The sequence below is a fragment of the Meles meles genome, chromosome 7 (genome assembly GCF_922984935.1).
Source record: "Meles meles chromosome 7, mMelMel3.1 paternal haplotype, whole genome shotgun sequence".
In the NCBI taxonomy this organism is placed as follows: Eukaryota; Metazoa; Chordata; class Mammalia; order Carnivora; family Mustelidae; genus Meles; species Meles meles.
The window spans coordinates 63,600,314-63,614,275 of NC_060072.1; the positions used below are offsets into that span (position 1 = coordinate 63,600,314).

General features: G+C 35.7%; 1 protein-coding gene across 3 annotated transcripts in view; it reads left to right on the top strand.

The window, feature by feature from the left end:
• Nucleotides 1-352: 352 nt before the first annotated feature.
• SLCO1C1 (solute carrier organic anion transporter family member 1C1) overlaps nt 353-13,962 on the top strand; it is a 63,317-nt gene continuing 49,707 nt past the window's right edge. For all 3 annotated transcript variants that reach the window (XM_046014069.1, XM_046014070.1, XM_046014071.1), the window contains exons 1-3: nt 353-643; nt 5,331-5,479; nt 6,817-6,958. In XM_046014069.1, the coding sequence (XP_045870025.1) occupies nt 5,357-5,479; nt 6,817-6,958 (265 nt within the window). In that variant the 5' untranslated portion in view covers nt 353-643; nt 5,331-5,356. The remainder of the gene's footprint in view (nt 644-5,330; nt 5,480-6,816; nt 6,959-13,962) is intronic.

The following is a 13,962-nucleotide window of genomic DNA, read 5'->3' on the forward strand; positions in this document are numbered from 1 at the left end:
GGAAAAGAAACCATGCAGAGATTTAGCCTATGAGCCTTTTTTTCCCCTCTTTTTTTTCTCAGAAGGGTCCCAGTGATGTCCTCAAGGAGCGGCTGGCTTAAAAACTTCTTGGAAGGAGAAGGAGGGATCTTTGTTACAAACTTCCGCCCCTCCTCCTGCTTCTGTTCCTTTCCCCTCTGCCCCCTGCAGAGTTGTGTTTCTGGGAATCAGCAAGTAAGATCACAAGTGGTCTTTTCTCTTTTCACTCTCTCTCTCATACAGAAAGCTTTATCACGTGTGGCCTTAAACTTGCAGCAAACTGCAAAGAAATGGCTCCAAAGCTTCAGCTCTTTCTGTGCCCTGGGAGCTGAGATGCACGTCAGTGGCTTTGCCAGCGTGGCCTGTTCTTTGCAGACTGCCAGAGAAAAGAGGCCAGGAGGAAAGAGGAAAGAGTCGAAATTGCCCAGGGGTGAGACCATGCCCTTCATCTTTTCTTTCCCCTAATTTGCTCTCTCTGTGTCCACCCAGGCTATCCCCACCTGGCACAACTGCTCCGAGCTGCTGTAGAATTCACCCCAGTTTCCTCTCTCAGCCTGTGGAGTGGGGTCCAGCCTCTCTCTGAGCACGCTGAGAGGAACTGGCCATCTTTGATCTCCACCTCCAGGTAAGATTTAGTTCTCTGCTTTCCTGTTTTGTGGCTCTCACGTCTGATTCTCACAGGAGAGAGGCTAGTCAGCCCTTCAGTTCTGCACTACCAGCATCTCACCCACACCCACCGTCAAAATTGTTGGGGCCCTTGTTAGGCTGATAGAAATAGCAAAAGGACGCTGGTTTAAGTCAGGTCACCTCAGATCTGGGTTCAGATTTTGACTCTGAGAACTTCTTAGTTGGGTAGTTCTTGACCACTGAATGGCTCTGAGTTGTATCATTTTCTGTAAAATGGGTATTCTGATGCTTACCTCGTTGAGTTGTTTTTAGGATTAGCAAAAAGTCTGTCATTCACCTGGCACATTCATAAGTACTTATTCAATCTGAATCTGACAGGAACACTTACTTGTATGGGGGTGGGGGGAAGGGGAACAGCCTTCTTAACACACACTCCTTTTTGCAAGTACTGTGAGATTACTTGGTGCCCAGAAGACCACCTAGTCCAGAGGTTTTCCTCGTGTGGGGTGACTAGGAGAAGAGGGTGGCTCTTTCTGACTTGCTCTCTGGCAGTCTTAGGGTTTGACAGTGGATGGAGTTTATGTCACAGGATCACAGCACGGAGGTTCTGGGCATGACCCAGTCATAACATGCCGAGGCTGTCTGTGCTCTTTAAAGACTACGAGATTGATTTTCAAGCCCATGTGAACAGAGAATTCCTTTTTTTAAAAAAGAGGAATAGAGATTTTCTATTGTTTTATATCTATTAATATATTATTTTATATCTATTAATAATAATCTATTCTGTTATCTGTGGTTGGATTCTTTTTCTTTGGCCCCCAAAATAAGATACACTCCAACCCGGCTGTTGGATGAAAACTTTGCCATGACTCTTTTCCTGGCGCAATCTGTTCAAGAGGTGGGAGAACAATTAAGGATTTGCCAAATGCAAATCCTTCTCAATAACTGTGTTCTTGCTCTACTTCTGCGGCTGCAAATGAATGGAGAGAGAGAGAATCTGGAGGATCTTTCCATTCAGGTCCTTGAGCTCCCCTTCCGTTTCTTTTCACAGAGGGATGAAAAGCTCAATGTTCATAAACATAGCCTCCTTGAAACATACTGTCCTTGAGATGATACACAAATTAGCCATCAAGATGAAATTATATTTTCTGTAACAATATGCAGTGTCAGTCTTTTATATTATTTTGCCCTAACACCATATCGTCTAGGATGACCATAGTTCTCTTGTTTTTGTCATCACTTCTGGATTCTAGTTAGAGTGATTTTTGTGTCATCACCTCCCAAGTATAAGAAGACAGTGTGTTTTGGTGTCTCAAGTTTTTAATATAATTTTCAACATGATTGTTTTTCTCTTTAGCATTAGCATTCTGGATTAGTGTAGTGATAGTATATTTAATTATTAAAGAATTAATTTGCCTATTCTTATTCACTGGCTTTATTATGACTGGCCAGAGATAATATATTGAACCCCTAAAAGAGTAGGCCAATTTGAATGATATTTAAATTTTTTCCGGTGTGTATTTCTTGCTTGGTGATACATTTATACTTATAATATTTAAGATATTTTTATATGTTCATTATAGAAAAATTAGAAAATATAGACACACAAAGCATTTTTGAAAGCATTACCTGCATTGTCACCAGCCAGAAATAATGTGTTAACCTGTTCTTTAAAGATTTTCTCAAATTTTGTTGTTTCATATACACATGTGAAAATGGGTGCTTCTTCTGTAAAATAGAGTATTGTATATATTGTTTTTTATATGATTTTTAAAATCAGTTCTCTAATAAACATATTCTAGTTATATTTACTTCTTATACTAATTTCTAATGAGTTCAAAAGATTTCATTCTATGAATAGACCATAATTTGTTGGACATTTAGGTCATTTAGTTGTTTTGATTATTATTATCAAATTGTTATTATTATTAATAGCTGTGTGTCTCTGGCAGTTTAATTAAAGGTACTCACTAGTCTTTTAGTGTGAAACCTATCTAATATTGCATAACCCAGTGTTTCTCAAACTCCTTTTCATTGTTCTGACAAAGTGTTTTTCTGGACAACTAGTTTTGTTGACAATGAATGTACAAAGTTGGCCATTGGTATCAGATAGATGGTAAAGAAGAATTTCTATGTCCTCAGTTTCTTAGAATTCGGGTTTTTTATAAATCAGGAATGGATGTTGTATTTTATCACCTGATGTTTTGCATCTACTGTGATTTTATTATTTTTTACTTTGAATTCCTTTTTTTCCCAGCTTTACTGAGATGTGATTGACAAATAAAAATTGTATAAATGCATGGCATACAATGCGATGTTTTGATATACCTATATAACATACTGAATTTTTAATGTGATGATTTAGGTGAATAAAGTTCCTAATATTAATTGTTACATTTTTAAACTAGATATTAATTAAAGAATATAAATTCATTTGGATTTGCTAGTATTTTATTTAAAAATTTAGCATCTCTAAATTTCATCTGAGTGTTTTTTTTCTTATACTATCTTAATGAGATTTTATTATCAAAATAATTGTCTTTTTAAAATGAATAGAGATTTTTATTATCTGTTTCAGTTACCTACTATTTTCTCCTTGAAGGATATCCCTTGATAAAGCACTCCTGTTACATCATCTATCCTTATTAGTTTTGTTTAGGGGATAGTTTTAGAGTATTTTTGGTAGTGTCTTTCTTGGCTCTTTTTCTTTTCTGGTTTATACTAATACAGGTAATTCTAGCTAGAAAATTATCTATTTGGTCAAGACTTTAAAGTTATTTCTATATATTATGCATAATTTTTATGTTTTATACTTCTAAACATCTATGCTTAGAACTCACTAATATTGTATTCTCATGCCCTTATCTTTTGATCTTGCTTAGCATTTTCTGTTCTTTGTTTACTTTAGTTCTTTGGTTTTTATCTTTTTTCTGTTTCATTCGACTTTCCTTTGCCTTTTTTTTTAAAGTTAAATTTAGGGGTTGCTGGGTGGCTCACTTGGTTAAGCAACTGCCTTCAGCTCAGGTCATGATCCTGGAGTCCTGGGATTGAGTCCCGCATTGGGCTCCCTACTCAGCAGGGAGTCTGCTTCTCCCGCTGACCTCTCTCTTCTCATGCTCTCTCTCTTTCTCATTCTCTCTCTATCTCTCATAAATAAATAAAATCTTTTTTTAAAAAAGTTAAATTTATGCATCAAATAATCTAAAAATCAATAATCTTTTTTTTTTTTAAACAGGCCTTTGCTATACCCTTCTCAACTCATTTGCTACTCCTCCACTTCTAATTGCTCAGGTCTTTATTTTCATATTTAATTACATATTTCAAAATAAAATTTATTTTTCAGTTTTGAGAAATTACCAAACTTCAAACTGTGAAGGATGAGGTTTAGTAAACACAGAATAAGAATTACATAAAGTCAAGGTAATATACTCATAGGCAGAATAAGCCTCAGTTATTACCACGGTATGTAAAATTTTACTCGTAATCTTATTTCTTTAATTAGTGTGATTGAAATACAGCTTTCTTTTAACATGCAAATGCATCACCTAATAAATATTAGGGTGATCTAGAAGTTATTTTGTTTTCTAATTTCTTCAGATACATTACTTTTACAGGCAGGCATTGAGCCATGCAAAATTCTAAAGTAAGGCATGGGACATATAAATACTGATATGAATAGGGAGAAAACAGGTTCAGAGTATACAGATCTGTCCAGGGCTTGGTAAGGATGGGCGGATGGGAAATTAAGCATAGGAAGGGACACCATCTTTCTTACTGCAAGGCAGGCTAAAGTAATTTTTGCCTGAATTAAAGGTAAGCCTAAGGCTCAAATCGTGCTGCTTCCTTATCTCTCAAAGTAAAATGATACATAAATGGTCCTCTTCTTTTTTTTTGCCATATTTTATACCTTTCTTCAGTTGCTGCAGACCTATAGGAATTACAGTGTGCCACAGGGAACTACAGTGAGCATCGATCTTTTCTACCCATTCTGTTAAGATAGATTTAAAGGCTTTAATGACTTAATTTTCATGAATCAATATTCAGATGGTTGAATTCCTCTTCCTTTTCTGCTTGCTTCTAGTTTAAGCTGGCAGACCACAAAGTTAGCAAAATCCTGCCTCATTATTTATTCCAAAGGCAACATTTAAATTTCTTCTTTGCCATAATGAGGCTTAAACTGAAGGGATTGGGAAAGAATGCTCGCTAGAAAGTCCCGATAGCTGGATTAGTTAATCAAATATACTGGTCAATTTTAATTGAAAAACTTTGCCAGCTTACTGTGGTAAAGTAAGGTAGCTTCATATCAAATCATGTCCCCAGCACTGTGATCTACTGTGAAATAAAAACATTATTTAATAAATGGTGGAGTTGAATTAATTTTTGTTTTGTTTTTTGGGTTTTGCGTTTTGTTTGTTTTGTTTGGTTGGTTGCTTGGTTTTTTTTTTTTTTTTTTTTTTTTTTTTAAGATTTTATTTATTTATTTGCCAGAGAGAGATCACAAGTAGGCAGAGAGGCAGGCAGAGAGAGAGGAGGAAGCAGGCTCCCTGCAGAGGAGAGAGCCCGATGCGGGGCTCGATCCCAGGACCCTGAGACCATGACCCGAGCCGAAGGCAGCAGCCTAATCCACTGAGCCACCCAGGTGCCCCGGTTGCTTGGTTTTTTACTATTGAAATCTACTTTGACAGGATCAGAGTCAAGGAATATTTTCATAATGGACACTTCATCCAAAGAAAATATCCAGTTGTTCTGTAAAAGTTCAATGCAACCTGTTGCACGACCTTCCTTTAAAACAGAATATTCTTCCTCAAAGGAACGATGCTGTGGCGAACTGAAGGTAACAAACAGTTAAATGGTAAACAAACAACTCTAAGTAGTGAATGAAAGAATAACAAAGAATTAGGTGGGAGGAAAAACCCCCACAGATTAGGTGGAGGCTATGTTGTTGACTCTCCATTCAGATGTGTGCTATGCAATTTCATAATTGATATTTCTGTACAATTACATATTTCCCATATGTAGCTGGAAGTGAGAATTTTTTTCCCTTTTTGAAAAGTGAACTTAGGTGCAATTTATTAAAACACACTCTACCAGGCAGTGAAAGCCATCTCTTCCTACCATGTAGATTAAATTACTAAGTATTACTTTCTGGGCTCATTTGAATGCCCCTCCTAAACTGAAGTAAGAGAGAAAAGAAACTAACATTTATTTAGTTTCATGTTCCAGATAGTATACTAAGTATGGTTATAATATTTAATCTATAAAACATCCATATCATTCCCATTTTATAAATGAAAATTTTGATTTTCCTCGCCACACAAAAAGGGTAACTTTTTAAATGGTGCCTAGTGTAACTCCCAAGTTCCTGTTCTTTGTACCCAACATTCACTCAGCAAATATATGTGCTTTTTCTTTTTTTATATATAATTTTTTTATTTTTTTATTAACATATAATGTATGATTAGCCCTAGGGGTATAGGTGTGTGAATTGCCAGGTTTACACACCTCACAGCACTCAACATAGCACATACCTTCCCCAATGTCCATAACCCCACCACCCTCTATACATGCTTTTTCATATAAATGCTAACCTCCTCTATGGATATTCCATCAGGGACTCAAGTCTAGCAAAATATGTAAGCCAGCTATTAAAAAATATTCATACTCAAATGCATGAAGTTACCTTGAATATGAACTTAAACATGAGGATAGTAGTTTTTTTGGTCTGTTGTGTCTCCTGCTGGTGCATGCATCACCACTGTGAAACCCAAGTCATGAGTACGAGACTTACGATAAAATATTAAGGGTTTGAATTATGGTTCTTATTTTATTTTCTTACCTGTGAATGGCTCCTTCCATTCTTGGCTTCGCCATACAGTGGATTTTCCTTTCAAAGCCAAGACTCCTTCAGATGTCCTTTGGAGGAAGGGAAAAGAAGGGAAAGAACAGAATTCAACAAAAATTCTGAACAAAATCTGCTTTAGAATTGTATTTTTAGCAATCTACCTGAGCTTGAGGCTGAAGGAAGCCTATACCCATGCTTGAGAGAAACCTTCAGTGATAATTTTGTTACATTGTTCTTGGTTTGCCTTTTGTTTGTCTATTTATTGAGTTAGGTTTCCAGTTGTGTGTCAAGCTGGAGTCAGACTAAGTGTGATTTCTCCTAATTTCCAGGTATTTTTGGGTGCCTTGTCTTTCGTCTACTTCGCTAAAGCATTGGCAGAAGGCTATCTGAAGAGCACCATCACTCAGATTGAGAGAAGATTTGATATCCCTTCTTCACTGGTGGGAGTTATTGATGGTAGTTTTGAAATTGGTAGGTATTGCAGAAGCCTGGTTTTACTTTTACGTGTCTTCTAGGCATGACTAAATGACATCCTCACTGCATTCTCTTGTCTGCTAGACTCTATCTGTAAATTCCTGTTGAGACAGAATTTGCTAGGACCTTACGTTACAGTAGAGGCAATTTGTTCTCTCTAAGCAACCAACAATAAATTTCCTGCCCCAGGTGTTCACTACTTATGATTCACACAATTTAGAGTTTCCAATCAGAGTGAGAGACTTTCTTGGAAGAGAGGGTAAGGTTCTATTAGGATTTTAAGTTTGAAGTATTTGGGAGGTATTTTTTACAAAAAGAGTCCTATATCCCAACAGCCCTGTGAATCAAAATTTGGAAGAATTCAAATGGGCTCTACAAAAATTTATTGTAATGATTTAAGAAGTGAAACAGTAAAAGGGGTTTTTGCCCAGAGGTTTACACAGAGGATAAAGAAAGCCTACTAATGAGAACAGTAGAGCAAGGCAGGCAAGAAAAATTCTGCTCTCATGTGTCTTTGGGTACGTTTAACTATAGACTTCTTGGCACTTGAAAAGACCAAGTGATTTTAGTTACTGTTTTGGAAGTATTTTGAGTATAATCCCAGGTAGAGCTTCCTGAAATAATAAACTACAAGGCTTTAATTCTTCATTGAAGTAAAAAGAATGATAGCCTCTGGGGTCCTTACTCCCTGTTGGGATTCAAATATATGCTTTACTATATATAGTAAAATCTCTAATGGCTCCAGGTTTGGCTCACTTAAACTTTCAGAAAAGTGAAACTCTGCAACTTTCAACTCTGCAACGATGACTTTTTTTCATACTGTATGTTTCAGTTCTTACCCTGAATATCACAGAAAGAATAAAAAGAATGAATAGGCAACATTTTACCTTTAGGGTTTTCTTCCCAAATCTGTCTGTCATCATCCTACCAGAATGAGATTACATAGCTCTGTACTAATCAATAGTTAATGTGCCTACAAATAACTGGACAGTCTTGTAAAAATGCAGATACTCATTCTTTAGGAAGGGGAATAGGGCTACCTTTCTACAGGCTCTCATATGGTGTGATGCTGTTGAGTCAATGGGCCATACTTTGTGTAGCAAATTTCTAAAGCATGATCATATCATTCCCTTTTGTAAATTCCTTAGATATGCCTTGATAGTTGATGTATTCCTTAATGCCTTTCCTATCTATAGCCCTAAACTGAGTGAAGGTAAACTGAATCAAGGTAAGAGTGACACACAATGGGGCGCCTGGGTGGCTCAGTGGGTTAAGCCGCTGCCTTCGGCTCAGGTCATGATCTCAGGGTCCTGGGATCAAGTCCCACATCGGGCTCTCTGCTCAGCAGGGAGCCTGCTTCCCTCTCACTCTCTCTGCCTGCCTCTCTGCCTACTTGTGATCTCTCTCAGTCAAATAAATAAAAATAAAATCTTTAAAAAAAAAAAAAAAAGAGTGACACACAATGACAGGAAGAAACCAGTATGAAGAGGCAGTTGTTACAGACCGAAAGATTAAATCACACAGAAAGAACAAGAAATGAGCAGATAGAAAATTATGTATCAACTATTAACTATTGCCGATCCTAGATTATGGTATAGAAAAATTTTAGAGCCAAAGAGACTTACAATATGGTCCAAAATTTTCTTGGGTCCCCAGGTCCTGATGCAACTTGAGAGATTCTGTATTTGATAGAGAGTACCAATGTTTCACAGGAAGTGACAGAGGATCCTGAGAATAAATTCGTAGTAATTCTTCCAGACCATTCTAAGGATGGAAGTTATTTATTGAATTAGATACAATAAAATGTCTTAAGATCCTCTCACTTACACTGCAAACATTTATTCCAAACATCACCAGGTTTGCTCTGGATATTTGCAATCCATAATTTTTCAGAAAAGTGGGTTTCCTGACCATGATCTTAATCTACTCCTCTTGCATCTCTCCACATTCCTTCCTTCCAGAATTCTGGACCCACTCCCACCTTTGTCTCTAGCTCTCATTTCTTCTTATTTACAGAAAAATTTCATTTATCCTCTGACATCATTTGGCATTATTATCTCATGTCCACATACTGGACACCCCATTTTTTCCCATGTATTTTTTCATAATGAAGTCTTTCTCCAACAACAACAGAGCTGCCAAGAAAATTTTTAAAAAAATGTTTTCTATATCATGACCTCCTAATATTTCCAAATATTCTCTTTCAAATATTTTCCCACATATTCTTATAAATATTGAAAATTTTGCTTTTCATATTTTAGTATTTAATCATTTTAAAAATTTTGTTATTTAGAGTAGTTTTGGGTTCACAGCAAAATTGAGTGGAAGTTATAGAGAATTTTCATATATACCCTGTTCCCACAAATGCAAAGCCTCTCTCATTATCAACATCCCCCACCAGAGTGGGACATTTGTTACGGATGATGGGCCTACAATACATTATTTTCATTCAGAGTGCCGAGTTAACATTAAGGTTCACTCTTTGTGTTGTATATTCTATGGGATTGAACAAATATGTAATGGTTTGTAACCACTACTCCAGTATCATGCATTCTACTTTCACTGACCTTAAAGTCCCTCTGCTCTGCATATTCACCCAAACTTTGCCTTACTCCTGGCATCCACTGATATTTTTAATATCTCCATGGTTTTGCCTTTTTCAGAATGTCGTGTAGTTGGAATCATACAGTATGTAGCCTTTTCAGTTTGGCTTCTTTCACTTAGTAATATGTATTTGGGATTCCTCCATGTCTTTTCATAGCTGGATAGCTCATTTCTTTTTATGCCAAATAATAATCCATTTTCTGGACAGGCCTTCATTTACTTATCCACTCACCCACTGAAAGACATCTTGATTGTTTCAAAGTGTTGGCCATTATGAAGAAAACTGCAGGAAACATCCCTGTTCAGGTTTTTGTGTGGACATATTTTCATTTTCAGCTCATTTGGGTAAATACCAAGGAGCATAACTGCTGGATCATATGGGAAGAATATGTTTAGTTTTGTGAGAAACTGCCAAATTGTGTCCCAGAGAGTTTGTACTATTTTACATTCCCGTGAACAATGAATGAGCATTCATTTTGCTCTGTGCCCTCACCAGCATTCAGTATGTTGGATTTTGACTATTCTAATAAGTAGGTAGTGGTGTCTCATTGTCATTTCAGTTTCCAGTTCCCTCATGTTGTATGATGTTGAACGTCTTTTCATATGCTTATCTGCCATCTGCATATCATTTTTGGTGATCTATCTATTATTTGGCCTATTTTTAAATCTCATTGCTTGTGTTCTTATCATTGAGTTTTAAGTGTTCTTTGTATAATACTGATAATTGTCCTTTATCTGATGTTATCTGTCACAGAGAAGAAATTTTTAATTTTAATGAAGTCCAGCTTATCCTTTTTCTTTTTTTTTTTTTTTTTTTGGTCACAGATTATGCTTTTGGTGTTGCATCTAAAAAGTCCTCTCCAAACCTGAGATCATCTAGATTTTCTCCTGAGTTATCTTTCAGAAGTGTTACAGTTTCACATTTTACAGAGGTCTATGGTCTCTTTTGCCTTTACTTTTGTGAAGAGTATAAGGACTGTGTCTAAATTCATCTTTTTTGCATGTGGATGTCCAGTTGTTCCAGGACCGTTTGTTGGAAAGATTATATTTGCTCTATCTCATTACGTTTGCTCCTTCGTTGATGAGCAGTTAACTATATTTATGGCGGTCTGTTTCTGGACTTTGTATGCTATTCCACTGATCTATTTGTCTATTCTTTCACTACTGTTAGACTGGTTAATGTGGCTTTACAATATGTCTTGAAGTTCAGTGGTGTCACTCCTTTAATTTTGTTCTTCTTCATTATTGTGTTGGTTATTCTCGGTCTTTTGGCTCTCCATTTTGTCAGCTTAGAAACCGTTTTATCAGTATCCACAAAATAACTCCCTGTGATTTTGGCTGAGATTTGAATTGAATCTACAGATCAAGTTCGGTAGAACTAGCATCTTGATAATACTGAGTCTTCCTAGTCATGAACATGGGGTGTATCTCCATTTATATAGTTTTTCTTTTACTTCTTTCATCAGAGTTTTATGGTTTTTCTCGTGTAGATCTTGTACATATTTTATTAGATTTATACCTAAGTATTTTATTTGGGAGTGATTAAGTGAATGCTTTTTCTATTCCATTTGTCCATTGCTGGCCTGTAAAAAGCAGCTTACTTTTGTATATTAGCCTTGCATCTTACAACCCTACTATAATCATTTATTAGTTTCAGGAGTTCCTTTGTCAGTTCTTTTGGATTTTCTACATAGATGATCATATCTTCTGGGAGCAAAGATGATTTTATTTTTTTCTTTCCCAGTCTGTGTACCTTTACTTGTTTTTCTTGTCCTATTATATTTATTTTTTTTTTTTCATTTTAAAAGATTTTATTTATTTATTTGGCAAGAGAGAGATCACAAGTAGGCAGAGAGGCAAGAAAAGAGAGAGGGATTAAGCAGGCTCCCCACTGAGGAGAGAGCCCGATGCAGGCCTCGATCCCAGGACCCTGAGGTCATAACCTAAGCCAAAGGCAGAGACTTAACCCTCTGAGCCACCCAAGTGCCCCCTTGTCTATTATATTTAGTAGGATTCCCAGTACAATAAAGAAAAGTAATGGTGAGAAGGGACATTCTTGCTTTGTACCTGATCTTAGTGGGAAGCTTTGAATTTATCATCATTAAGTATGATGGTAATTCTATGTTTTTGTAGAGGTTCTTTTTCAAGTTGAGGAAATTTGTCTCTCCTGCATTTGCTGAGTTTTTGTCATGAATAGTTTTTGTCATGAATAGTTTTTGGATTTTGGTCAAATGCTTTTTCTACATCTATTGATATGAGCATGTGATTTTTCTTCTTTAGCCTCTTGATGCGCTGGATTATATTATTTGATTTTCTAATGTTTAACTAGCCTTGCATGCCTGGGATAAATCCCACCTGGCCACATATTCTATATGCTGTTGAATATGACTTGCTAATATTTTGTTGAGGATTTTTACACCTGCATTCAAGAGAGATATTGATTTGTAGGGATTTTTTAAAATCTGGTTTTAGTCTTAGGGTAATGCTGACCTCATAGAAACGATCTAGGAAATTTCTCCTCTGCTTCTATTTTTCAAAAGAGATTATAGAGAATTGGTATAATTTCTTCATTAACTGCTGGGTAAAATTTGTAAAATTTGCCAGTGAATCTTTCTGGGCCTGGTGTTTTCTGTATTAGAAGGCTATTGATTATTGATTCAATTTCTATAATAGATACAGACCTGTTCATATTGCCTATTAATTCTTAGGGATATTTGGCAGATTGTGTCTTTTAAGTAGTTGGTCCATTTTATTTAGATTATCATATTTGTAAGTATAGAGTTGTTCATAGTATTCCTTTATTATTCTTTTAATGTCCGTAAAATTTATAGTGATGTCTCCCGTTTCATTTCTGGTATTAGTATCTTCTCTCTCTCTCTCTCTTTCTCTCTTTTTTTTCTTGGTGAGCATGACTAGAGGCTTATTGATTTCATTTATCTTTTCAAAGAATCATCTTTTGGTTTTGCTGATCTTCTGAGTTTCTGTTTTCAATTTCATTTATTTCTGCTCTAATTTTATTATGTCTTTTGTTCTACTTACTTTAGATTTTTTTTTCCATTTTATTTATTTTTTCAGCGTAACAGTATTCATTCTTTTTGCACAACACCCAGTGCTACTTACTTTAGATTTAATTGGCTCTTTCTAGTTTCCTAGGTAGAAACTTAGAAAACTGACTTTAGATTTTTACTCTTTCCAAATATATGCATTCAGTGCAATGAGTTTCCTTTTAATCATTGCTTTTATAGTAATAGCTTTTTGTTACAATTCCTATTTAGTAATTCCTGGAATATTGTAACCATATTAATATCTAATGTTATCTGTATGCAGCAACCTTGCTGAACTTATGTTAATATTTTTTAACTTAAGTATAGTTGACACAAAATGTTACATTAGTTTCAGATGTTCAACTTAGTGATTTGACAAGTTTATAATTTATGCTATGTTAACCACAAGTGTAGTTACCATCTATTCCATCACATCACTATTACAGTATCATTAACTATTCTTTATGCTGTGCCTTTTATTCCCATGGCTTATTCATTCCATAACTTGGAAGCCTGTATCTCCCTCTCTCCTTCACCCTCTTTGCCCAACCATCCCAGCCCTCTGGCAACCTTCAGTTTGTTCTCTGCATTTAAAGGTCTGAATCTGAACCTGGTTTTTGTTTATTCATTTCTTTTCTTAAGTGGAATCGTATGTTATTTGTCTTTCTTAGTCTAACTTATTTCACTGATAGATTTATCCATGTTGTCACAAATGGCATGATCTCATCCCTTTTATGGCAACATAATATTTCTGTGTGTGTGTGTGTGCACGCGCGCACGCACATGCGCGTGCACGTGCCTGGCCATGCACATGTGTATACACCTCCTCTTCTTTATCCATTCATTTATGAATGGACATTTGAATTTTTATTTGGGTTGCTTCCATATCTTGGCTATTATAAATAGTGCTGCAATAAACATAGAGGTACATATATCTTTTTGAATATCTGTTTTCATTTTCTTTTGGTAAATACCCAATAGTGAAATTATTGGATCATATAGTATTTCAATTTTTAATTTTTTGAGAAACCTCCATACTGTTTTCCATCAGGGCTGTACCAGTTTTCCTTCTAACCAACAGTTTCTTTTTCTCCACATCCTTGCAACATTTGTTATTTTTTGCCGTTTTGATTTTTGCCATTCTAACCAGGATAAGGTGATACCTCATTGTGGTTTTGATTTGCATTTCCCTGATTAGTGATTTGAGCATGTTTTCATGTGTCTTTTGGCCATCTGTTTGTCTTCTTTGGAAAATGTCTATTCAGGTCCTCTGCCCATTTTTATTATTTTTTCCATTTTACTTTATTTTATTTCTTTTCATTGTTACAGCATTCAGTGTTTATGCACCATTTT